Source organism: Globicephala melas, chromosome X (assembly GCF_963455315.2).
Source record: "Globicephala melas chromosome X, mGloMel1.2, whole genome shotgun sequence".
NCBI classification, from domain to species: Eukaryota; Metazoa; Chordata; class Mammalia; order Artiodactyla; family Delphinidae; genus Globicephala; species Globicephala melas.
Window position 1 is genome coordinate 90961905 of NC_083335.1, and position 27983 is coordinate 90989887.

General features: G+C 40.8%; 1 protein-coding gene and 1 pseudogene across 6 annotated transcripts; both read right to left on the reverse strand.

Moving 5' to 3' along the window:
- Nucleotides 1-8040: 8040 nt before the first annotated feature.
- Nucleotides 8041-24016, reverse strand: DDX3X (DEAD-box helicase 3 X-linked). 6 transcript variants are annotated; one of them, XM_060291933.1, is made up of 17 exons: nucleotides 23854-24016; nucleotides 20854-20911; nucleotides 18663-18707; nucleotides 16760-16892; nucleotides 15582-15740; nucleotides 15399-15513; nucleotides 14806-14941; nucleotides 13611-13696; nucleotides 13304-13402; nucleotides 13034-13194; nucleotides 12471-12615; nucleotides 12249-12393; nucleotides 11877-12058; nucleotides 11667-11784; nucleotides 11221-11374; nucleotides 10821-10960; nucleotides 8041-10617 (listed from the first exon to the last, which is right to left on the reverse strand). In XM_060291933.1, exons 1-17 carry the CDS (start codon nucleotides 23896-23898, stop codon nucleotides 10538-10540), a joined length of 2001 nt encoding a protein of 666 aa, XP_060147916.1. In that variant the 5' UTR covers nucleotides 23899-24016; the 3' UTR covers nucleotides 8041-10537. The 6 variants fall into 6 exon arrangements, with proteins under 6 accessions (XP_060147916.1, XP_030690807.1, XP_060147917.1 ...); XM_030834947.3 differs by having other exon boundaries at nucleotides 10821-10957; nucleotides 18663-18710; XM_060291934.1 differs by having other exon boundaries at nucleotides 15399-15498; nucleotides 23854-24015.
- Nucleotides 24017-24937: 921 nt separating this feature from the next.
- Nucleotides 24938-27983, reverse strand: part of LOC115841223 (GTP-binding nuclear protein Ran-like) — a 59553-nt pseudogene continuing 56507 nt past the window's right edge.

Here is a 27983-nt window from a genome sequence, read left to right on the forward strand (position 1 = left end):
AGGAACCATCCAGGACTGAGCCTCTGGAAAGCCACAAGACAGGAAGATAAACCCAACTTCCCGCTAGAGATAAAATCTGAAGAGTTGTATCCCACCCAATTCCTAAGCAGGAAATGAATAAGATTACTTGAGTTGCTGTGCTGACAAATTTTAGGAAAAATTTTTTTAATTCTTAAAAAGTAATTTTTATTATCATCATTAAATCTAAATTCCTGTCCTCAAGATATTCCTTCTTGTTTGGTAAGAAACCAAAACAATACACTAAAAAAAAAAAAATAGTGCTAAGTTTCATTTTATATATTTATACCTTATCTCTAAAATTTGGAGGCAACTTATAAATTTCCATGCAAGAAAATGAAAAAAAGTTGGAAAAGAAAAAATGAGTAGGTGAAGATTCAACCAGGGATATCGTCAGTAAATGCCATAGACCTGGGGCTCAGTGGGGTCGGGGGGAGGTGGCAAGTGAAATCATGTACAGCTTCCACAGTGTTCAGAAGAGAAAAACATGTTTCTTAGAAGCAAAGCCTATTTGTTTTACACTAATACCAAGATAAATTTATCCCACAGGTCCTCTTACAAGATAAACTGTTAACACTGTAGATCTCTTTGAAATCTACAGAATGAACAAGAGTGTGAATTGCACATGGCAGCTTCTGTGCCCCTTGTGAAAGAGAAGGCTCTGCCTGAGTGTATGCCAGCAAAAGAACTCCTACGGGAAGTCTCCACAGTACATTGCAAGGACACAGTTCCTTGATGAAAACTGCCATTAAAATTTTGTGTTATTAAAATTCTGGAACACTATGGTAATTAAGTTCGAAGCATGCTGAGAATTAATATTCAAGGAAGACTCCAAAGTACTCTCAAAATAATGAGTTTTAAGAAGATGAAACTGAAAAGGTGTAAGGTTTCTTCCAAGTTTGGGATTAGCTGAATGTTGCAATTTCTGCACAGGCAGTTACTAACTTACTTAATTGGCTATTGGGAGACCTCTGTCTCTCTGCCGACCCTTCCAGGAGGTGCTTACTGGCTCAGAAAAGGAATGACTGCATGAAATTTACACTTGCATTTTTATGGTAATCTTCAACAGGAGGGTTGGTCTGAAATACCCAGGCTGCCATGACTAGCAGCTGGACTCCTTAATATTCCTGCATGAACTTTCTCCACAAAATGTGGCATTTCATGGAGACACTTGCACCATGGACATGCTCCAAAAGAGAAGCATGATCCTAGGATGAATTAATGGGAGTGTTCCATGTGAAAAGTACCAGATAATCTCCCTGTTGGCTGGATATAAGTTTTAGCACTAATTCAAAAAGATACATGCACCCGGATGTTCATAGCAGCATTATTTACAACTGCCAAGATAAGGAAGCAACCTAAGTGTCCATTAAGATGAATGGACAAAGAAGATGTGGTACATATATACAATGGAATACTACTCAGCCATAAAAAAGAATGAAATTTTGCCATTTGCAACAACATGGATGGACTTGGAGGGCACTATGCTAAGTGAAATTAGTCAGAGAGAGAAAGACAAATAGTGTATGATATCACTAATAGGTAGAATCTAAAAAATAAAACAAACTAGTGAATATAACAAAAAAGAAACAGACTCACAGATATAGAAAACAAACTAGTGGTTACCAGTGGGGAGAGGGAGGAGGGGGCAAGATAGGGGTAGGGGATTAAGAGGAACAAACTACCCTGTATAAAATAAATAAGCTACAAGGATATATTGTACAACACAGCCAATATTTTATAATAACTATAAATGGAATAGAACCTTTAAAAAGTGTGAATCACTGTTGTACACCTAAAACATATAATACTGTACATCAATTATACCTCAATTCAAAATACATATATATATATATATATATATATATATATGTTTTCAACATAGTAAAGATGTCAGTTCTCTCCCAAATTGATCTATAAGTTCAGGACAATAACCATCAAAATCCCAGCAAAAATTTTTTGTAGATGTAGAAAAGCTTATTCTAAAATTAATATGGAAAGGCAAAAACTAGAATAGCTAAAACAGTTCTGAAAAAGAGCAAAATGGGAGAAGTCACTCTAGCCAATTTTAAGACTTACTATATAGCTAGAAACATAATTGAAACTCTGGTATTTGTGGAAGGATAGACACATAGATCAATGAAACAGAACAGAGAGCCCAGAAATAGACCCACACAGGGATAAACAACTGATTTTTGACAAAGTTGCAAAAGCAATTCAATGGAGGAAGGATAGTCTTTTCAACAAATAGAGAAAGAACAATTGGACATCCATAGATAAAAAAGTAAATCTCAATCTAAACCTCACACAGTAAAAACTGAGTCAAAATAGATCATCAATTTAAATGTAAAACAATAAAATTATCAGAAAAAATAGGAGAAAATCTTTAGGACCTAGGACTAAGTGAAGAGTTCTTAGACATGACACCAAAAACAAGACCCACAAAAGGAAATATTGATAAATTGGGCTGCATCAAAATTTTAAACGTTTTAAAAAAAAATTAAAAGTGTTCTACAAAAGACCCTGTTAAGAAGATAAAGGGGGGCTTCCCTGGTGGCGCAGTGGTTGAGAGTCCGCCTGCCGATGCAGGGGACACGGGTTCGTGCCCCGGTCTGGGAGGATCCCACATGCCGCGGAGCGGCTGGGCCCGTGAGCCATGGCCGCTGAGCCTGCGCGTCCGGAGCCTGTGCTCCGCAACGGGAGAGGCCACAACAGTGAGAGGCCCGCGTACTGCAAAAAAAAAAAAAAAAAAAGATAAAGGGACTTCCCTGGTGGCACAGTGGTTAAGAATCCGCCTGCCAATGTAGGGGACACGGGTTCGAGCCCTGGTCCGGGAAGATCCCACGTGCCACGGAGCCACTAAGCCCGTGCGCCACAACTGCTGAGCCTGCGCTCTAGAGCCCGCAAGGCACAACTACTGAGCCCGCGTGCCACAACTACTGAAGCCCGTGCACCTAGAGCCCGTGCTCCGCAACAAGAGAAGCCACCTTAATGAGAAGCCCGCGCATCACAAGGAAGAGTAGCCCCTGCTCGCGGCAACTAGAGAAAGCTAGGTGCAGCAACGAAGACCCAACGCAGCCGAAGGGAAAAAAAAGACAACGAAAAGACGCGCTATAGACTGGGAGAAAATCTTTGCAAATCCAATATCTGACAAAGGACTTGTATCTATGATATATAAAAACTCAACAGTGAAAAACAATAATTAAAAAATGGGCAAAAGACACGAACATGTATTTTACCAAAGAGAATATAAGGATGGTAAATAAGCACATGAAAAGATGTTCAACATCACTAGCCATTAGGGAAACGCAGATTAAGACCACAATGAGGTATCACTTCACACCAATTAGAACAGCCAAAATGTGAAAATACCAAATGTTGGTGAGGACACAGAGAAACTGGATCTCTCATATGCATTGCTGGTGGGAATGTAAAATGGTACAGCCACTCTGGAAAATGGTTTGATGGGTTGTTAAACTAAACATAACTTACCATACAATCTAGCAATTGCATTCCTGGGCATTTATGCCAGAAAAGTGAAAACTTATGTCCACACAAAAACCAGTACACAAATGCTCACAGCAGCTTTAAGTTGTAACAGTCAAAAATGGGAAACAAGCCAAATGTCTTTCAATGGCTGAGTGGATAAACAAACCACGGAACATCCATACTGCTCAGCAATAAAAAGGAACAAATTATTTGCAAAAACCTGGATGGCTCTCAAGGGCCTTATGCCGAGTGACAAAAAACCCCAGTCTCAAAAGGTCACATACTGAGCAATTCCATTTACGCAACAATTTTGAAATGACGTTTTAGAGATGGAAAACAGGTGAGTAGTTGTCAGGGGTTGGTGACAGGGTGGGGAGGCAGGAAGGGGACAGGTGTGACTACAAAGAGGTAGCATGAGGGAGATCTTGGTGATGATGGAACACAAATCAACACATGATAAAACTGCATAGAATTATATAAATCCATGTAAAACTGGTGACATCTGAATAAGGTCTGTGGCTTGTACCACCATCAATTTCCTAGTTTTGATGTTGTATTACAGTTATGCCAGATGTAACCACTGGGGAAACTTGGGGAAGGGTACTCAGGACTTCTCTGTACTATTTTTGAAACTTCCTGTGAATCTGTAATCATTTCAAACTAAAAAAATTTTAAAAACCTAAGTTTTGGGAGTTCCCTGGCAGTCCAGTGGTTTGGACTCAGCACTTTCACTGCCATGGCCCCCGGTTCAATTCCTGGTCAGGAAATTAAGATCCTGCAGGCCATGCAGTGTGGTGAAAAAAAAAAAAAGAAAAAACAAAAACCTAAGTTTTATTAGAATATATATTCTAGGGCTTCCCTGGTGGCGCAGCGGTTAAGAATCCGCCTGCCAATGCAGGGGACACGGGTTCGAGCCCCGGTCCAGGAAGATCCCACATGCCAAGGAGCAACTAAGTCCATGCGCCACAACTACTGAGACTGCGCTCTACAGCCCGTGCTCCGCAACAAGAGAAGCCACTGCAATGAGAAGCCCGCGCACCGCAACAGAGTATCCCCCGCTCGCCACAACTAGAGAAAGCCCACGCACAGCAACGAAGACCCAACGCAGCCAAAAATAAATTTTAAAAATAATTTTTAAAAAAGAATATATTCTAATTATATAAAATTTGTTCAATAAGAAGCAACAGAAAAGCTTTTAGTCAGAAGCAAGTATTGTCATTATTTTAGCAGATTCCCTTCTATGTATTTTCAAAATAGTTGAGATCATTCTACACTAACTGTAACCTACACTTTCTTCCACCCATTAGAGAAATTATTTTCTCCACATCCGTTATAATTGCAAATGGCAGCTTAATATTCTGAGTACAATACATAAAATTATTTTAAACATTAATATAGCGCCAATTCCAGCTAGAAGGAACAGGGTGAACAAAAACTAAGTCAGAGGCAGAGTGTGGGACGCATCTGGACAACAGCATACTCGGCTACTGTTTAAGGCCTGAGAAATAAAAGCTGCAAAGGTAGACTAGTACCACACCATAGGGGCCACTTAATAGACTGCCATTAATTTGGTTGTATTATAATTTGGAATATAGTGATGCTTCTGCCATGAACTACCTGAAGCATGATAATGGTATTTGGAACAAATGATAAAGGGTAGAGAATACTGGACTCCATTCTAATTTTGCTGCATCAGCATTAACTAGGGAGCTTTAGGAACAAAAACAAAAGCAAAAGCAAAACACAAGATCCCTGAGGGAACCCCAGAAATTTTATTAGGACAGTTGCCCCAGAATCACTTCCCAGGTACTTCTGTTGCAACCCAGCGGGGAAACCACAAAAGAAAAACTAGGTTCCAAGAAGACAAGGACTACACCTGAGTTCACTGTTACATTCCCCAATGCCCAATACTCAGCAGACCCCAAATCAGTTTTTGAATGAAACTTAAATCAACCTTTGCCTTGCAAATGTCTACTAAATAACCCACTAGAGTCTATCAGGTGACTGGGTCAGAAGTTGAGGCTCCGAGACCTTTTGGCATACCATTAATCAACTGGTATTAGGTAAATGAGATGGACTGTTGAAACCCTAGGTGTGGAGTGCACCCACACTAGGATGAGTGGAAAATGAAGAATGAAAATTTCCAGCCCAAGATGGAAGAGGTATTTTTTATTCTACTTTTCTCTTTTAAAAATGTCATCTTCAGTGTTACAAGAGTGGCAACCCCAATTATAAACCATGACTGTATCTGCAAAATACAATAAAATCAGAACTGAAACAGGGCATTCATCCACAGAAAACCTAAGTGTCACAGTGCTATCAGACCCACCTAGTGATCCTTTGAAGAGTAAGGAAATTAGGGATGTGGTTGGGTGCCCAGATAGAGATAACATCAGTACTCTATTCTTCATCCATCCACCAGTTCATTAGCATTTGGGTTGTTTCCACTTTTGGGTTGTGAATAATGCTATGAACATTCACATGCAAGCCTAAATTGTGGATTCTGTCTCCTGGGTAGAATTCTCCTAGGAGCAGAACTGCTGAATCATATATAATTCTGTTTAAAAAAAAAAAAACCAACCTCCATGTTTAACTTGTTTTGAGACACCGCCTCTTAAATGTGACCTGTTGTTTCCTCCCGAAATAAACGTTTCCATGTCATGAAATTTTCTTCCACAATACAACTAAACATAGTGCTGTGTCAAAATAATCTTACTTCTGGAATTACTCTAAACACAACCCAGTCAGATCTAGGTAGGGAAAATGGAGATAGAAAAGAATCAAAAAGAAATGGAGGGCCTCCCTGGTAGCGCAGTCGTTGAGAGTCCACCTGCCGATGCAGGCGACACGGGTTCGTGCCCCGGTCCGGGAAGATCCCACATGCAGCGGAGCGGCTGGGCCCGTGAGCCATGGGCGCTGAGCCTGCGCTCCCCAACGGGAGAGGCCACAACAGTGAGAGGCCCGCGTACCGCAAAAAAAAAAAGAAATGGAAGTCACTAGAGGAGAGCCGCATTAGAATCAGACTAAACATGCTAAAAAGTAGACTATAAACTGACATGAGAACAAGCAGCAAAGCAGTTTAAAACATACCCAGAATCGTGTTCAATGAGAACAGAAATGTTGGAAAAAAAAAATCCCAAACTGAACCCCGTAACCACAGTGAATGAAATCTCTGCAATCTGGTGGAGAGGGGGATTAAGAACAGTCAACACCCAGATATCTTAAATTACTGAACTTCAGAATGCATCTGTGACCACTTCAACCAGGTCACTTAAAAAGGGCAAGAAAAAAAGCCATCGGAACAAGTTTATGTCTAAGCATCAAGACATTGGATATTTTCAAACATAAGCCCTGCAAATCGTTTTTGGAAAAATATTATCTGATGTTGAAATTCATCTAAGAGATGGGAGGAACGAACCCAGAAACGCTTTAAAAGTGGGGAAATTATGAATTTATGTATTTAAATATCTACAGAAATGTTAATAAACTTGGGTTCATCTGCTAGAGTAGAAATAATCTCAAGAATTTAGGCAGTTCTTCCAGAGCAGTTTTCTTAAGTGTTCACTCCTCATAATTTACATAAAAGGGCCAGTGAACCACACTTAGAATCCAATTTCACTCTATTTGAACCACCTTCAGCCATTTGACTTTTTTCCGTCTAGCCATTCTAAGTCAACCTCTTTCCATGCTCTCGATTAAGTTGACTCAACTACCTTCCTATCTCCAAAATCAGTATAGCATATTATGCTCCAAAATTCTGCCCTACAAATTTAGGCTTGCTGCTCTGAAATTACAACTGATAAGCTCTGAAAATCTAACTATCCAGAACCAAGTATATCTTTACAATGCAAAAAAGTTCTTAATCATACTGTAAAATTAGAACTCAAAACTGCAATGAAAGGTGAATACATGTACTTTCACTAGGTGAAGACATACCAAATTGCCAACATTTGACCATTTTTGACCCCCCAAACCAGAATAACCGTTTCATTTGGTTCATCACAACTTGTTAGAAGTCATCCAGTTATGGCGCTTGTATCATCTCCTGTTAGCTGGCAGCAGCTGCCTGCAGCAATGTGTGTTAAAACAGGATGTCAGCAAATAAAACTAAAGGTAGAGGGCACACCCAGGCCATCTCTATCAACCTGACCCCAAATACATTATCACTAAGTACTTACCACACTTGTCAGATTACTAATACATTTGATTTTTACCCAATTCATTTTTCCACTGTTCAACCATCCTTTGGATCAAGTGCTTCCAAGAACAGAGATTTCCCCCCCCCCATAAATTTCAACCTATAATCAGTGAGGACCTTTTGGATTTCTATTACAAAAATCCTTTTTTCACTGTACTCCAAACACACACCATCTTCATCATTAAAATTGCACCAGAGTAATTCTGTATCCAAGAGGCACTTCAAAATCAGCACTGGATGGCAACCCAAAAAAATTACATCTTACAACTATTCAGGCAAGAGCACAACTTTATTTTCACCTCTAATAATAAACCACAATTGACAACAACAAAGGAGACTGTGCAGTTCAACTTTTTATTTTAATAAAATCAGAATATGCACAGCACATGCAGTGCTAGCATCTAAACTAATACAATAAGCAATTACTAAAGCTACAGTGACTTGAGGTTCAATCTTCACATTCAGCAAGTTTAAATCCACTCATGTGATTTTTGAAACCTTATTTATTAACTGAAAATATTGCTTGCTGATAAAACTTGCTCAAATGCTAACGCTGAATGTACAAGTCACTGATTATGCCAATACAACAAAGATAACCACATGTTTGAGGATTGCAATGAGCCAGACATTCACTGAAAAAAAAAAAATACACACAACGAAACAAAACTCACACAATATCTGAGAATCTGGACACTTCGTATCAGTGTTTTGAAGTGTTTCATTAATATCTTAAGACAAGTGTATCAAAACCTTGGCATGATTTAATTTAAAGTCGCCAATTTTATTTTTACTAACATCAGAAAGTTATGGCTACACTGCCAATGCCGGGTCTGCTTAATTTGACTTAAGAGTTTATTATGACTTAACATTAAAAGCTCACACTACCCCGAAATATATAATTTCACGCATACGGTGACATTCAACATTCAAGTGCCAGTGTTTTTGTACTGTCTTTTGGTCAAGTTTCTTTAAACTTTCAAAGAATCACTTTTAGGCTTACAAAAATAAATATTTGTCAAAATGTTCAATAAATATTACATAAAACTAGCAGCAAAAAGTATCTAGAAATCTGTCGTGTGCAAATAGTTTTCTTCCCAACTATCATTCCCATGGTCCCAAATAAATTTTAGAATCTAGTCCCATCCCCTTCCTAGACAAGCTGCGTTCAACAATCTCCAAGAGACAAAATAAGATTGGAAGTTTAAGGACACGCACACAAGACATATATATAAAATTCTCTGAATGTGCAATAAAAGAAGTACTTTGTAAAAAGTTATGGGCAAAATGTACAAGGGCCTAAACCTAGACTAATTGAAATAGCACCATAACAAATGACCTCAATACTGTCAAGTGCACCTACTTAATAAAAGTTTTAGAACAAGGCACAATACACTTGAAAATCTATTGCACTTTAGGAAATTTTTGCCATCTTCCTATGCCACTGTAAAAAGATTGAGCGTTTTGATCACCGCATTCTGGCCACAAAATTAGCACAGAATTCAAAGTGGCAGAGGCATTTTAGTGGTGGACAATGCTCATCTTTGGCCAGATTTAGCATAAACAGACTATAAATACAATGGAAACCTATGCAACTAAAACTGACTAAAACTGCACTGTATAGCAGAATTGACACCTTGTGCAGTTATGTACATATTTCCAACCTGTGTGATCTCAAAAGATTTCAGTTTGTTACTCTTCTGGAGCCATTTTTACAAAGTCTATAGTAAGCCAGTTTAACATCTCAACGCAGCTTGAACAGAGTAATGTAAATCGGCATTTAAAATAAAGCCTGCTGCATTAATTCTTCCTGTTCATACCCTCTTGACCAAAAAACATCAACACTAGCATGCGTTATTAGACCAAAAATCATCCAGGGCCCTAAATGAGGGCTGGTCATTGCTGTGGTCAGCCATTCTACCATTTCAATTTCACTTATGGCAGGCATTTATAAAGTCTAAGTAGATGAATTCTCCTAAAAACCTATCTCAAGTTATCAGACCTTTATACTTTCCCTGTAATAGTATGCCCACATCTGGCTAGCTCATAATTAATGATCTGCCTAAACATTGAAAGAGGAATTGCTGTATTTACTTGCATTAACTTTGAAAACAGTGCTTTGAATGTATGCATGTATTCATACATCACCTCATCATGACTGGAATGGCTTGTTTAAAGACTATCAGGTTCTAAATACCTATCCAGGATAGAGTGAGCAAATCAGAACTTTAACTTAATACAGTTTGCCACATTAGAAACTAATTCCATTAATATGCTTCAAGACGTTTGTTGTTTGTTTTCCCCCAATCTGCAAGTATCAAAAAGCCCTAATGCAGGCTACCGCATAAGTTTTTTCCTTATAATATTTATGGATGAATCGATGATTCCTGTTAAGTTGTATCACACCTGTGTGCCAAGGTTTGATTTTAGCCCAAGTTCAGTAAATTTATTTTGTCAAAACAATTGGTATCTTGAGCATTACTGAGCCAACAGGACATCAAAATAAAAAGTTGTCTAAAGTTAAAGGCACAGTACATTAACAAACAAATGATCCTCAGTCACAAAATTATAAATGCAGTTTGGGATGGGGGTTGGGAGGGGAGTTAATCCAAACTACAGCAATGAAGTCTTCAAACCACCTTCTGAACAGGGCTGCTGATTGTTCCTTTCAACTCTTCATGTGACCTTGAGCTCCCTTAAAAAAAAAATTTCAGTGGAGAATCACAGCTGGTAATGTACTGCGAGTTCTTGAAGCTACACAAGGTATAGTCTGGCTAAGTTACATGTGGTTTCCATATTAGCTTGTTTGGCAGGGTGACCTACTGCAAAGCAGGTTCAGTTACCCCACCAGTCAACCCCCTGGGAGTTATAATTTCCTCCATATCCATCACTGTTGTAAAAGCCTCCATAGCCACCTAATGAAAGATTTAAAAAAGAGAAAAATTAATTAAGTCATCCACTGTTTAATACAATCTTTCCCTTCTTTAAGTATTTTGATGTAAAATTATAGAAAGCAAACTACAGGGCCGAACTTCCCAATATTTTTAATTATGCTTTGAAAAGGATGGAAAAGAAAAAAAACCCTTCCCAAAGATATGAGGTTAAAAATAAACATTACCTCCACCAAACCCTCTGCTGCTGCCATGGCCGCCTCCACCACTGCGGCTGCTGCTGGCGCGGCTGCTGCTGAAGCTGGAACTGCTGGCACCACTACTCTGTCGATAGTCTCTGGCACCAAATCCTCCACTGAATCTACTACTACAAGGACAAAATGTGTTAGTTCACATAAAGATGAACTTTCGACCACATAACCCAAATCTTGTTAAAACTTCCCAATGACCAATTTCTGATTTTCTAATTCAAACAATTCCATCCAGCCCTATCTTCCCTAATAGTGATTTTTAAAAGGCCTTAGCTATGAAAAGGCTCACATCAACTTAATGTCATTTAAATAACCTTGAAAAGTTAACCTTGGACATAGCACCCATCCCCATCATTATACACCATCTGTAACTCACCTTTTGGATCGTCCACGACTGCTACCCTTGTAGTGATGTTCATAAGCCATGTTTTCTAACCAAGATGGCACTTCTTGTTTAGCTTCAACAAGAAGATCCAACAAATCCTTGGTAATATTTACGTTCCTCTCATTAAAGAATGAGGTGGCAAGGCCTAAAACAGTTCCAAAAAGTACATAAATTAAGGTCTTCCATAAAGTAGCACAGTATTACTTTCATACTAGAGTGTTAAGTAGAATACTAAAAAAAGAGGTAACTATTTGCTATTTAACCAACTCAAAGTTCTTTGAACAAACCCTGACGTTTCCTGCCACTTCTGCTAAGATATATCTTAATCGCATTCCTTGAAAATAGGAGTTCTTCTAATAAGATCCTGAAAGTTCTTTGCTGCAAGAATCACACTGAAAACCAGAAACCACCACACCATCAAGTAATCACACACTTACCAAGGTTTCCTACACGTCCTGTACGGCCAATGCGATGTACATATTCTTCAATATCACTGGGCAAATCAAAATTGATAACATGTTTCACATTTGAAATGTCCAGTCCTCTTGCTGCTACCTAGAAAATAACTTCTGTTACATATGGTCCATTTAAAAGAAAGCAAATAGTTGAACATAGCGACCTTGAAAATAAGATTATATTATACATACTGCTGTAGCCACTAGAATTGGGCTTTTTCCTGAGCGGAACTGGTGAAGAGCCTCTTCTCTATCTCTCTGAGATCGGTCTCCATGGATACTCGTACAGGCATATCCTTCATGGTACAAGAAATCCTCTAGAGAATCTGCACCCTTTTTGGTCTCCACAAACACTAAGGTCAGTGAATCTTTGCCTAAAGTAAAATATTACAAGGTTTCTGTCACTAAGAGTGGCTTGGTTCTCTTTGCACTTAGTAAACTTGCAAATAGAGGCAATTAAAATAGACCGTTTTCAAGAGAATGTTTTGGATGAGGAGGAAAAGCAATAAAGGTGATCCAAATGGATTTATTACCTAAGCCACCAGAGTGATGCTAAAATTATACCTGTTGCATTTAGAAGGTCAAGCAGAAATGACCGTTTGTCTGACTCTTCCACCCAGACTACTTTCTGTGTGATGTTCTCAGAGGTAGAGCCAACTCTTCCTACGGCCAGAAAGATATACTCATCCAAGAAATCACGAGCAAGCATCTGAAAGAAAAAAAAATATTTTATTATCTATTGAGATAAATTCCTAAGTACATAAGATTTGCAGCATCAAACAATACCTGTATTTCCTTCGGGAAGGTAGCACTAAACATCATAGTGTGGCGAACTCCCTTTGGTGGCATAGTATCTTGTTCAACGATTCTACGTATTTGAGGCTCAAACCCCATATCCAACATCCGATCAGCTTCATCTAACACCAAGTATCTGCCATGAAAAAAAAAATCCAGTTTAGAATTAGAGGAGAAAAGATAGTTTTAATATAGCTGTTTCTATAAGCACAATTAATTACTCATTCAGGTAGTTAAATTCCTCACACCACACAATTTGACCCATGTACGTGAGACAGAGCATAGGATCTTTGCCACCAAATAAATGGTCCAAGATAGTACACACCCAAATTAGCTCTTATACTTGACTCTGGTCCCAAAGTCTGGTCATTCTCAGACTACTAAAATGTCACTGATTTTTCAACATTAAAATTACAAAGAGCAAACTTTTTGGAAAAGCTGGAAGACTAAAATAAATCTCTTCTCCATCTTAAAATTTATGGACAAGTTCCAGAAAACTAATGGCCAGTAATTTTTTAAATTAATGCATTCCACACATTTAAAAATTAACATACTTGCAGAAGTCTAATCCAATCTTCCCTCTTTCCATCATATCCACTAGACGTCCTGGAGTGGCTACTAACAAGTGACATCCACGTTCTAAGTCTCGAATTTGCTGACCAATATCAGCACCACCATAAACCACGCAAGGACGAACTCTAGATCGGTATGAAAACTGTAAGCAAAGAAATTTTATCAACTTTAAGGCCAAGATTTTTACGTGGTCATAAAACACTGCATCAGAATCAATGAGAAAGCCGATAATCTCTGAAATGCATACTTACTTTCCTGGCTTCCTCATAGATCTGTACAGCCAATTCTCTAGTTGGTGCTAACACCAAGGAGATTGGGTATTGTTTGCGGCGCCCATACCTTCCATTTTCCTAAGAAATAATTTATAAGTTAAACTCTTAACATCCTTTTTTAAAGGTCCATTACACATAATTCCCTTCTGTAATTCACTGATTATACGTAAAAACTGTTTCTAATTATATAGGTTAGAATACAAGTCTTACTGTCATTTAGAAAGGTTTCTCAACAGCTACCTACAAGGTTCTACAATCATTTCCCATTTTATATAGAAATATTTACCTTCATGGCCCTCAAAGCCTCGCCTGGACCATCAGAATAAATCTGACTCAAGATGGGCAAGAGAAATGCTGCAGTTTTTCCAGACCCTGTTTAAAAGAAAACATATTCATTTAACCACAGAAAAACCTGCTTATTATTTTTGAATATATATTGGTAGATGACTTTTTAACTGCCCAACAACTTAATTAATTAGCAATTTTACTTTATTCCCAAATTAATTTTCTAAAAATTAATAGCTAATTTAAAAAATACCAAGTGACGACTTTGATCAATCTGTAATAGGAGGTAACAAACTAAGGCTCAACCTATATCCTTGTAAATAAAGCTTTACTGGAATATACCTGTGACCAATAATTTGACATATCATCTATGGCTGCCTTCATACAACAGCAGAGCTGAATAGTTGCAGAGACCACATGGTCCATAATCCAAAAAAATATTTTGTTCATTTACAGAAAATGTATACCAAACTCTGGTCACTCACAATGTACTGGTTAGTATTCACTTCTTCCCATTTGTGCAAAGAGAGCAGGAATTCTGTCTCAAAACTGGTGTCAATTTCAATTTCTAACACTTCCTTGTAGGTACTGTAATACTGATAACGTATAAAGGATGACATTCTCACTCTTCCATAGGGAAAGAAAGATACCAAATTATTCAAGTGCCATATATTTTTATTGGGAGAATCTTATCTCTCTTTCAAACTGGCCAAACTCACACAGATATAATAAAGCCTGTTCTCAACTGAGAAGCTGTAACTATCCCCATTCCCGAAAGATGGGAGGTTAAGGACCCTTCCCTTGGCCACATTCCCATGGATCACAAGCTATTCTCTAATCTTATCCTTCTTATCCCAGATACAATAATGTTATATAGTGCTAACTTTCCCACCACCGCAATCACAATAACCTATCCCTGTTGCACCAATATCAGGGTCATGACTTTCTATAGGCTATCCCCAAGACACCCTAATGGAAACACTAGAGGTAACACAGGATCCAAAGGGCTAAGACAAAAGAGATACCATCCAGCTACTCCTTATCTATATCAAAGTATACCAGTCAGGCTACAAACAGGACTCAAGCTTCCTCGTGAAACTTAGATACTCCATGCGTATTTTTTTGGTATTGGTTTTATGAGAGCAAGCAGAGTTAAGGTATTCTGGACAACTTTTTACTTTATCAAGTCTGCTTACCTGTTTGGGCACAAGCCATCAAGTCTCTCTTCTCTTTGATAATAGGAATAGCATGCTTTTGCACTGGAGTTGGACGAGTGTAGCGAGTAAGCTCAATGTTTCCCATAATAATTTCTCCCATCTCAAGATCACTGAACTGTCAAGAAATACATCAGGGTTAAATAGGTAGAAATACGACCTGGAGCCATTTTGCTTTATACAAATGCAATGGGGGAAAAAACCCTATCAACCAACTACTTGTACTTTAGTTTACAGCTGCTTTAAATAAAAGTTATCGTGTTACATTTTGAGGGGGAGGGGGGAAAAAAACAACAACACCCCCTAAGCTTAACCTACACTGGAAAAGTTTTCAGTTCCTCCCATGTCTGACCCATTTTCTATTTCAAATATTAGTAATGGTAACATTGAACTCAATCTCCCCCTTTCCACAAACCAACGAGGCAGGCTTTTAGAGTAACTTTAAAAGATTGTTAACACAACGCAGGCATGGTCTATATAGGCCTTTAGGAAGCCCATCTCATCTTGATGTGCTGTGAAAATACTTACACTTCCCTCTGTCTTAAAGTATTTTGCTGTCAAGCAAAAATACTTACACTTTCAATGTGTGGAGGACAGTTGTTGCCTGTTGCCTCAACTGGAATGTCATCGTATTTTTCAAAGTTAATCCCGGTGTTGCCTCCAGAAAAAAGTTCTCTGCAATCAGAAGATCTATAAGTTTATTTGTTATAGTAGCCAATAAGGCTTCATCACAATTAACATACATTTCAAAAACTTACTGTTCCAAGCGTTCACTTGGCGGGAGTGGTTTTGACCAATCATCTTCATCTGATTTGTCACACCAGCGACTGTTTCCACCACGTTCATATTTTCCAAAGCCACCTCTCTCACCACGGCTGCCAATGCTGTCATAGTCACCTCGTCCACGATCATCAAACCTGAACAGCACAACCAATTAATCAGAATCTTATCATTTAACCATTATCAGATTCCTACCACTACTCTAGAACTGTGCCTAAAGAGAAGTTCATTATGGCTGATTTCAAGGATGTCAACAATCCAGTTCAGGCTTACTCTTACTTGACAAATAAGGTCCTCTAACCAGATTGTATCATTTACATAACTTTATTTTCTAAATTCAGCATTCTTCCTTATTCTTATTACACAGCCTACACAGGCCTCATACATGTTGAAATTGAATCACGTCTTTATACCTGAAACTAACAGTATTATAGATCAACTATAGTTCAATAAAAACAAACTACGCTTGGGAGGGGTGGGGGGGGAGAATCAGTCTTATACACATGAAACCAGCATATAACTTACACCTTTAAATATTCTCATCCAAATATTTCTAGTGGTAGGGAAAAGAGGAAAGTATCACACCAAATATCAATTGTCCCAGTTATATCAGGATGCTACTTAAAGGACAATTCACCTGTGTGACAAACTTTGGATAAAAAGGTAGAAAATAATCCTTACCTGAATTAAGATGTTTTTAGTTTTAGGCCTGTTTTCGAAAAATCAGGACACAGAGGACTAACCACAGCTATTAGGCGCATGAGGTCAGTTCACCACACTTGTGTAATCAAAAATATAAGGTGTTTAAAAATTGTCATATAGAATATCCATGAAAATGTCAACCAAATTAGGCCATTCACTAAAACTCTTTTAAGTAGAATATGTAAAACTAGAGAAATATAAAAACAACTGATTTCATTATGCCAAAAGGAAAGTTCTTCTAATCTAATTCTTGAATAACAAGTTCAATTTAGTAGACCTCTTACAGTTAAAAAAATACATAAATACGATTAAACAGACAATACTTAACATCCAAGTAGGTGGTCTACTAAGGGGAAAAATATCATGCTTAATGGTCAGAGTACAAATTAAAGACCAATTTCTAAATTGCTGTATTGTACACGTAAAAAAGGCAAGAAAATAAGAGATCACTCACCTTCCCCTTGATCCACTTCCACGATCACTGAAGAAACTAGACTTCCCTCTTGAATCACTACGGCAACCAAAACTGCTGTATGCATCCTTATCTTTACTAGAACTCCACCCTGAACTGTCTTTATCATAGAATCCTTCAAAAGAAAAAAAACGCAAACCCATTTTATTATATTATTTAGAAAGTGACAACACTTTAAAACATGTTTCCGAATCTGAAACCCTCCACTGACTATCCCATCTCTGGACCAGAGGGACAATGGAAATATTCCTACCACGGCACTAGAATATACTGTGCACTAACCAAAGCAATTGACAGTCTGAAAATGTTCTGAATGAATACCACTTCTAAAAGGTCAATAGCTTTGCCTGTAACACAATTTTTACGGTATTGTTACATAACCATCACAATTTAACTTCCATTCATTTTATAGGTGAGTTTACTAGGAGTTACCATTATTTCAATGTCTCTTACAAGTGACATTCATTTAAAACATTAAGAATGTCAGTTTACTTGGTTTAATACAGTATTTCTTAGTTTCAATAGTAAAAAGTTTTAAGAACAGTGCTCTGTTCTCATGAAGTACATACTACCAGATGAGAATTAGGAATATAATAGAAAAAAGGAAAATCCTCATCCCTACACAACTCAGTGTAGACAGGTTCCTAGGGTACAGCTATAAACATTCAGTAAGAGGGGATGACAAAGGTGTAAATTATCCCAACAGGTAGACGGTTTAAAGACAAGTAGAGGGTTTAACTAGCTTCAGTGACACTTTATTAAACAGTCAGAGATATAGTTTGTAAGTTAAGCTACTTTCCTTCCACCTCCTGCCTCTACCAGCCAGGTGATCAACAGTCTTGGCTACCAATAAAGAGCTGAATTAGATTTCTAAGATCTCTTTCAGCTCTAACTCCTATATGATACCGCCTCTCTCCCTGCTTTGATTCCTGTCATTGCAACAAAGGGAGAAAAGCACTAAATATACATGGGAGTCAATTTCAGCTAGTGCATTCTAAGGAATGAGAACCCATGACGATTAAGACTCTACAGTAAATAAAAACAATGATATGATAGCTAAGAAATTATAATACAGATTTTATATTCCATGTATTGCCAGGGACAGTGAAGCTAACACGGACTGCATATGGATATGGAGAAACGACAGCAAACCATGTGCTTCTGTGGACTCTCCACCCTTCCAATCCTGCCTTCTTTATCCAGTACCTTCCCTCTTCTTGACCTTGTTTTCCTGACCTTCCCCTTTTCCTCCAAATCTCAGATCACCTATTTTATGGAATACACAGCACCCAAACAATTGTCCCATAATATGAGCCATCTACTAGTTCTCTGTCACTTATTTACAAAGTTAACGGGAAAAGACCAGCCATTGTGATACCTTTTAGATAAGACCTTTCAAATGAAGCAGTTAAGGCAAGGAGATGAAGCCAGAGAATCACTCCCATCTATTGGGAGCGTGCCCAATGCTTGTTAACTATTCCCCAATAACCCCATCTTCATTTTGGCACCTCTGTAAGACAGAAATAACTGGGTTGTCATCACTATGCAGCAGTTTGGTTTACAAAGTAATGGGTGCCCAATCACCTTTTTCAAATTGAAATCATGCTGTGAATGATTACAAACACAGGTTTAAGCACAAGACTAGTGAAATCGTACAAAACCATGCCCTTGGCCTCAGAAGAGTTTGACATAGGAAATGCAGTTTTCCACTGTCTGACATTAGATGAGTTTTTCCAAAATGAGTAAACCCTAATACCTGAAACAGTTCTGCCAGTAGCAGGTGGAGCACAATGTTTACAGACTTCTCCAGGTGTCTCATTTTCCCTAGGCTCAAACTTCTAAATGCAGCATGAATTAAGTATACCAAGTTGTTCAAAGAACTTACCTTTAGTAGCTTCTCTGTTCCTTAAGTGAGGAGGAATATAGCGCCCTTCTAAAAGAAATTAACAAAGTTAAAACTTCATATTCCATAAAACTTTAAGTTAAAGCTTTCTGGCCAAAATTTGTGCTATTAAAAAACAGTCCTGGAAAGAAATTTTTTAAATCTATAGTCCTCCAGTCTGACTATGTAGTTGGAAATTGAGAAGTGGGGAAAAAAACAATCTACTTTTAAGGCTTCCCTGGTGGCGCAGTGGTTGAGAGTCTGTCTGCCGGTGCAGGGGACACGGGTTCGTGCCCCAGTCCAGGGGATCCCACATGCCGCGGAGCGGCTAGGCCCGTGAGCCATGGCCGCTCGACCTGCGCGTCCGGAGCCTGTGCTCTGCAACGGGAGAGGCCGCGGCAGTGGGAGGTCCGCGTACCGCAAAAAATAAATAAATAAAAATAAATTTACTTTTATTTTAAATGGGTTATTGCTTTAATAAGTAGAATTTTAAAAGGGAAAGGAGAACAGGTTTGACTTGGAACCTAATAGTTGAAATCTACAAATACATAAATTTAACTTGTCACTAGTGGTTAATTTAATACAATATTTTAAAAGGCCTGCTATGATTTCAGAGAATTGTTACAAACTAACAAAAGAGTTACAACGTTAAGTATTACTACAACAACATAACAAACATTAATAAATTATCTAACATGTAGCAAAAGTGTTACTGTAACAACCTGAAAGTAATAAACGTGTAACTAGCCACTAAAAGGCTTTTTTGTTTCTACCCTGGTTAAGTTCCAAGACATAGAATACGTATGTAACATGGGAAAGTTGCAAGAGGGAGAATGATTTCAAGGAACTGAATTTTAATTCGAGACCTGCAGAGTTTAAGGGAAGTCAACTGTTTTTCTGTATGCACAAGAATACAGCCTAGACAATGGATGAGAATCAAAAGCAAATAATGTATATACCCACCAAGTAAAGACAACTTGCTTTAATCTGCAATTTAACTTTTTCACTTCTGGGTTGAATTATTAAAGATCTCTATTAGAACGGTTAAGTCCTAAATGATTCTTAGCATGCCAAATAAAGTGAAATTTAAAACAAATACCAAGTAACTGTGCCCAGTGAGGCCCTTCTTGCCTAAAAATGAAGACATGCCCTTTACTATGCAACAAAGAGAGCTTGAAGAAATGGTGCTTTCAGACCTTACATACAGCCGATACACATTTTTTCTTTTTGGTTAATAGGGTGGGAAGAGACCTGAGCTGAAGCAGGTCTATTGCCAATAATAAACCACCAAGATCCCATACACCTTAATACTAATCTCTACCAAGTATCCAAGAAACCCTTTTAAGGAAAAAAAAATTAAATAAAACTTCTATATCTAACTTCTTTTCAACAGAATACAACAATTCAGCATTTAAAATCCTAACCACCACCCCAAGATTCATTATGGCCTCGTTCTATTATTTTTTTAAAAAATATTTATTTGGCCTCACCAGGTCTTAGTTGCAGCATGCGGGATCTTTAGTTGTGGCATGCAGGATCTAGTTCCCTGACCAGGGATCGAACCCAGGCCCCCTGCACTGGGAGCAGGGAGTCAACCACTGGGCCACCAGGGAAGTCCTAGCCTTGTTCTATTATTAAGTCTCATGTTCTTCATGGGAAAGGGATAGCTGTAGCTGATGAATGTGAATGTTCCCTTTATTCAGTTTAATTCTGGTAGATTCACTCTAATAGTGATATACACATTCCCATCACCTTTAAGCTGGGCTCAGGATTCATAATGGACATAATCAAACCCTTCTAGAGATAATTTGTGTTTTGTATAAGGTCCTTAATGATTGTTTTCATTCAAGAAAACTACTCTGTTTTGTTATCAAAAGACCACAACACAGGACTTCCACTGCAAGAGGCATGGGTTCCACCCCTGGTCAGGAAACTAAGATCCTGCATGCTGTGCAGCGCGGCCAAAACAAAACCACCCTCCCCAAACCCTCCCACAATGCTACCCACCTAATCCTTTACACAGTAAAGATTGGCAGGGAAATTCTTAAATTTTAAACAAATCCAACGAAATATTAAGGTATTAAAGCTCTAATACTCAAGTAACAGCATTGTAAATCAACCGTATTTCAATGAAATAAGTTTTTTTTAAAAAGCCCTGATTATTCACAGTAAATCCATAAAATGTTTTACTTACTGCTGGCGGTACTTCCTCCACTCTGATTATCAGAAGAGTTCAGGTCTAGGCCAGCAAACTAGAAAAGAGTTATTAAACTTTGGTTAGCAGCCCATGTGCAGAAATATTAGACTAAGAGAAAACTAGTCTTGCTCTCTAGCATTTACTAGCACTAGTTGTCCTGTCTGCCTCACCGGGGATGTGAAACTCTTAAGGAGAATGTGACTAAGAATGTGCTTCGAAGACAACTAAGTTGTAAGCAAATGCAAAATACTTTACTACAGTACTACTGTATATACTGCAGAAAGTACCACACCAAGATGGTGGTGCTATCCAGGAGAAACTGGGTCCAAATTTAACTCATTCATTCAAAATGAATCTTCCCTGTAACGTTTTCCATAGTAAAAGTTCAAGAAATTTAAATTATTTTAAAATGTCAAATAGTCACTGGATTCATTTTAGCTCCAAACATTTGGAGACAAATGTTTTCAATGTCACCAACTTTCTACTTGGAATTATTTTAAACCTACAAAGCACACCTGAAAAATGTCAGAACAAAAATTTTATCGACCATGTCATAGTTCCTTTATCCCTAAATACTGCACAAATATTTTAAATTAGGGTAGCACGCTTCAGAACAAAAATTAATATACCCACCACTTACTGAGCACTACTAAGCACAAACCTATGAAGTAGGTACCTACTTGTTCTCCCACTTTCACAGTTAAGTTCAGAACACTTCGGACATAAATGGCACAACTGGCATTTAGTGTCCCTAATGAGTAGGACACATTTTACTGCCTTTATCTCCACGTCTACCCGTCCCTTTACACGGGTAGCTCAAAGTCTCAACATTCTAAAAAAGAGATCTATCTTCATCGCATTCTGCAATAGCAAACTATTTACAAGCAATAGGGGGAAAACTGTATGTGCCAAAAGCAGTTTCATTTTTTTAATGTACCCAGTCACAGCACTATTGCCACCTGTTTGCAAAGGTGATACGCTATACCATAACGTTTAAGTCCTCTGTTAAAAGCTCAAGGTTATACTGTCAAATTGCAAGCATCATCAGTGGAGGCACTGAAAATTGGAAGCAGATGCTAAACCTTGAAAAAAAAAATGAGTTATGGTAAGGCAGCTCATTTCCTAATTTCTATCAGCAAAAACGCTGTCATGTTTTCTCTGCACTAGTTATCTCAGCAATTGACTGATACTTTAACGCACAATAGTAACAAACTTTCTTTTTGCACTTGTTGCCGTACGTTTTGTTATTAATTTTACACTTGGCAAACGCTAAATGCTACTGTAAACTGTTAGGATTACGTTATTGCAATTTTCTCAGTTGTGAATTAGCTTGCTGCTTAATTCTAACGACTCTGCATACTTTTACCAATTACTTCGATTACAAATTTCATTCCTACCTAGAATCTTAAATACAGCACTACCTACATGGTAAATGTTAAAACTGGGAACAGCCTATGCTCTTGATAACAGATTTGTTATGTCTCTGCTCCATTTAACATGACGCGTCAGCAATTTGGAGGATTCAAACTGATTCATTAATGGAAAAAATGCTCCCCCCAGAACAGGTCGTTAAGTCCTTAAAAACTTATTACACACGACTACATTAAAGTCTATTGACAATTCATTTGCGTCACTCGACTTCGTTTCAGAATTTCGGAGCTCGTGGTAGGCATAAGTTTACTTAAAGGCTACAAACATCGCACTGAAGAGCTTCTCTGAAGCGTGCTGCCACTGTTGCTGAGGGATGCAGACTTCCTGCCACCTCAGCCCAGAACCCCTCCTCTACCTCTAAACCCTTAGAAAAGGGCGTTCCGGTTAAGACGACAGACCCGGAGCCTCTGACCTATTTCAAAATTTCAGTCCACAAGCAGCAACAAGTCAACAACAAAATTGTTTATTTCTCCCCAAGCCACATTCCGGGTGTTTTTCCCCTGGCCGAGTCCCTAATCAAATGCCCGCATCAAAGTGTCCTAACCCTGAGGACACTCGTACACTCCGTGGCACCCCCCACCCCCCAAAACGACGCGCGGCCCTGGGCTAAATCACCACACAGTGACTATGATGAGCATGTGAAGCGGGGCGGCCGCAAATCTCCCTGACGTCTCCCCACCGCCTTCAACCACGAACTCCAGAGCCCGGCGCCACCGCGACGCAGCGGCCCATTCTTCCCTCCCTCCCTCCCTTCCCCCCTCTCCCCCCTCCCCCCCCTAATCTGCGTCACAAAACTTTCCACTCCGGAAACGCGGCCTCACGGGCCGTGGCTCCCGGCCTGCGGAAGCCGGGCTGGAGCGAAAAAGACCTGCGGAAGGAAGCCCGGGAGGAACATGATGCCCATCCATCCCCGTTTCCGGGCCCTCGGCGGCCCGGCCTCTCCCGCTCGTGGGCCGCAGCGCCGCCCAGCCACCCGACACCACACAAAGGAGGCCGCCGCCATTACCCCGCGCGAAGGCCACCCCCCGCGCCGCCCCCTCCCACATTCCAGGGCCGCGTTCCTCCTCCCGCTCACACGCGCGTACACACACACACACACACACGCGCCAACGCCGCTCGGCTCTCTGACCGGAATCCGAGCCGCGCACGCTGCGAGAGCCGGAGCCCTCAGGACCAGAAAGGTCCCCATTCGTGAACCACCGCGCCGCGCCACCCTCCCCCCACCCACCCATGGGTCACTAGTCAGTCGAGGTTCGCGCGTGCGCGCCTCCGCGAGAGCGCGCGCCCCCTCCCCCTCCGCCCGCCTGCGCACGCACACACAAAAGCCGCCATTGTGCTCGGGCCGGGGACAATACCGCGAGCCAAGTAGGGGCCCCAGCGACAACCACAACTAGCATTCCTGTCACCTTCCCGTTCCCCCACAGCCCTGGGGCATTCACACTCGCCAGCCCGAGGGACCCAGCAAATGCGAACTGAGGATACCAGCTAGCACTGCGCCACAAACCATGTTAGGTCAGGGGAGGGAATTCATGCAGCAACAACCCTGGTAGGCTCCCTGCGGCTCACCTGCTGGTCCAGCCCGAGCGCATTTTCCACCGCCACATGACTCATCCCTGAAGAGTACCGAGAACTCGGAGTCTTCCGCTGCTGAGCTAATGTGTTTGGCTCACCGCAAAGGCCCTCTCACGGGAGAACTGCGGCTCTAAGGCGCACGGCGCGGCCACGGATCTAATATACCCGCTGGAACGGCTGCTACGTCAGCACGTAAGACGTGTGCCCTCCCTCTCACACCCACACTCCTGCCGCCGCTACGACTTCTGCCTAGCTACTGCGCTCTCGTTTAGTCCTAACCTCGCGGGATTTCCTAGTCGGTCGCGTCCCCGGCTCGTCGTCCTACCTTGGCACTGAGAGCGCCAAATACTGTCCTAGTTCGCTTGAGTTCCACTTCCCCTGTCCTCCGCTATTACCCTAGCCGAGGTCTAGGAGGTCTCGAGATCTCGCGAGAATTCCTCGCCTCCCGCTTTCCGCCAGCTGGGATACCTTAAAATCTAATCCATGCCTTTTCCCTTTTTCTTTCCGTAACGTCCCCAGTGTTCGCTGTTCCATTGTTTCTTGGGAGCGCTCTCTCAGCCCCCCGGACTTGGAGATGTTGTGAGATTTCTCCAAACTAATTGGCCCTAGCGTTTTCGCGGGCAGACTCCCCGAAGTCGGAGTTAGGCCGACAGACCCAAAGCCCAGGGGGCGGCGGGTCACGTGACTGCAGGTGTTGAACGCGGAGGCCATTTTGTGGAGCAGGAAACTGGTTTTAAATAGAGTGCTCGGAATCGGGGGAGGAGAGGGGAAAGAGGGAGGGAGGAGGCGGGAAGAGGGGGAAGAAGAGGAGGGGAAAAAAGAGGAAGGAGGAGGGAAGAGGGCGGGATGGTGACCAGGGGAGCGGGGAGAGGAGTGGAGGGGAGCTGGCGGCGCGCGCAGGTGGTGAGACGCTTTACCGCGCGGTTGCCTAGGCAGCGGGGGCACCGCCTAGGAAAGCCAGAGCCCCTCAGGTTCTCTACACCTCGTTGACCCCGCGCCCCCCCCCAAGCGAGAGCGCTCTGGCGCGCGCGTCCCCGCCCCCCGCGGTGAGGAAACAATGAAACAGTCACGCGCTGAGCTAGAGTGGGTGGTAGCGCACCCTCCTGAGACCCCAGCCCTTCGCCGGTACGACCGCTGAATTAGGCCCGTAGTTTCCTCCTGCGGGGCCGTCCAGCGGCTCAGGGCCGATGGCCACCGGCGTGGTGCTGCCTCCCTCAAAGCCAGAGGACCCTGGGGATGGAGAACGGCTCTCCTAGGGAGTCGGGGGTGTTTGTGGCTGGGCGCAATCTGGGCGTGACTAAGGAGGTCTACAGCATTATCGGCCTAGGTTCGGGGTGACCCTCAGGCCACCGCAGTGGATGGGGAATGGGAGGAAATGGGTTTTTGCCATCGGAGGAACCCCTTCTTCTGATCCCCTCCTAAGGAAGTGACCCCTAGTCCCAGCCTCGGTTCTACAGAACCTTAAATAGAAGAAGTGTTGACTAGTGGATCCGTGGCTTTAAGCGAGCGGCCTCACAAACGTGGTTCTTAAAATCGTTTTCCCCCCTCTCCTCTGACCCTCAGCCTGACAGAAATAATATACAGAGTTTTCACCATCCCTTAAAGGATCTTCTGTTGCCAGAATTCAGATAGCTAGTTCTCATTACGTGATCTACCACTTACCTTCTCTCCCTTTCCAATTTTTAAAATTGAAACTGAAATTCTAACGAGATAGGGAGATAATATAACACTTGTGTCCTGGGCAAGTTGCTTAAATGCTTTGGGTCTCAATTTCCTCATCTATAAAAGGAGCTGGACTACATGACCCTGTGAAAGACCCAACTCCTTTTTATAACGAGTATTTTGTAATGCACCCTTTAACCATACTGAAATAACAAATCATAGATAATATAACCTAAACTTAACAACACACACTTTCAAAAAACAGGACCTAACTGGAGAATAAAAGCAATTATAATAAAGCGATGTATTTTATGTGGATGCTCCCACACAAGGGCACTAAATGATGATATCTCCCTAGTGCAGTCACAAATGCAAACTGAAAAAGTGTGTTTTCACAACTCAAGTACCGTAAGCAACGTTGCCATTGGTGACCTTATTTTCCAAAATGCCGAATTCTTGGTAATGTTTGAAACAAAACACAATAGTCTTCCCTCAGTTGATACAGTAGTTACATTCCTAGAGAATTCAGTGTACTTATATCGAAACTGGGTAAAAATACTTTGTTTATATGTAAAATGGTGTTAGTTCTAGGCTTATATAATGATGAACTAGTTTTTCACTTAATGTGAGTATCTGGCGGGTCAATTCTTCGCTGTATGGTACTGTCCAGGATTGTAGAATATCTAGTATGCCTGGTCTCTGCTCACTAACTTCCCGTAGCCCTTGCTAGTCATGGCAACAACCAAAAAAACATTTCCACAGTGCCCCCTTGAGAACTATTAAGCTTAATGATCATTAAGATCCGTTTCAGCCCTAAGATTCATGGATTCTTACAGAGTACGGGTGAGGCGTGTTTTGGTTTTGCTTCCCTTTCATATAGACCAGGGTAAACAGTCTAAAGCTGTGAGTTCTGGCAGTTCAAACTGCATATAGCAACGATGGGATGTACCGAGTACCCAGGTTCTGGGCTTTATTTTGCTTTTGAGTAGAGCCGGTTTACAGGGTACTGCCATGGGAGTACCTAAAAAAATTAAAATACATAGCCGTTTCCTATTTTCAGTTACCCCCTGCTCATAGGCTTACTAAGTTCAAACCACCGGGGTGTTTTGTTGTTTTGTTATAATTGGAATATCAATTTGGAAAGGAAGCAGGGTAACATAAAGCTTTGTCTTCAAACACATTCATTCTGAAAAAGGTTGGGCGCACTTGAAGTAGCTAAATGAGCCAACTTTCACAGAGCTCCGAATGACTTTACATGCCACTAAGCAGTCATTTGTATATCTTTTCCACAAGCCCGCCTTTGCAAATTTTATTTGAAGGGACCTAAAAAGAGGAAAAGCTGAAACCACGGAAACTCTTTTCACATGCTTCTTTTCTTACATTCCCAGGCATTGTTAAGCTGAGCACCCATGTTGAAGCAAATATACTATTTGCACCACCCCCATTCCCATCTTCACCCCACCCCTCCATCAAGAGCTCACCAGAGCCTAGGAACTGTAGATCCTTGAACTAGCAGTTCAAATCGCTGCTCTACTGCTTACAAGCCGTGTGACTGGGGGCAACTTATTTGACATCTTAGGGTCTCAGGTTCCTTGTCTATAAAGTTAAAGTAAAAATATTTTCTGCCTCAAAACATGGTTGGGATTCAAGGGTTCATGCATGAAAGGAGTGAGACTTTAGTACATGGTGGATATACTTACACGTGTATCTCCCCATCGTTTCAACTTCCCAGCAGAGTGGGTTGCTCTGGCACTGGGCTCCCAGAGCACTCGCTGTTCAAGTCTCCACTGTAACACTCACTGTGTTATACTGCAGTTCTGTGTGAGCCCATGGAGGGAAGGGAATTTGTCCCACCCCAGGACTGTACAAGGTGTGGCACACAGAAGCCCAGTAGGTGTTGAAGATCAGTGAATAATGCAGATGCCCGGCCTCTGCAAGTTGTAATGTGGGGCATGTTAACAGGTCTAGATCCATTATTTTGCTTCCACACGTGGCTTTAAGTAAATTTCATCACCACTCTCTGAGACTAAAATAGGCTGAAATCACATTATCGTGATGCAAATAATGTGTCCAAGTAGCGTAAAAACTTGTAGAAAGATAATTATACTAGTCTGCAACTTGAAGAAGAGCAGTAATAAGAGGAATTCCTCAGAATTCCTCAGAGCCTTTAATCAACTTCATGATTGCCAGTCGTTTTTCTGCAAGGTCCAGGGAGCCTTCTGGGTTCAACTGACCCACACTTCCCTTTAGTGTGGATAGGGGATAAAGTTCAAGGAGGGCGGAACTCCCCTGTAATCAGAACGATAATTATAGGTGTGGAGGTAAAAGCAGTTGCCTACTGAGTCTCCTTTTATGTTTTAAAGTGTAATTGCCTTTTTGAGTGTTTGTTTGTTTGTTTGTGGCTTAAGATGCAGCAGGTTAAGCTTCCAATGCCAGGTAATTTACAGTAATTAGGAAGATGT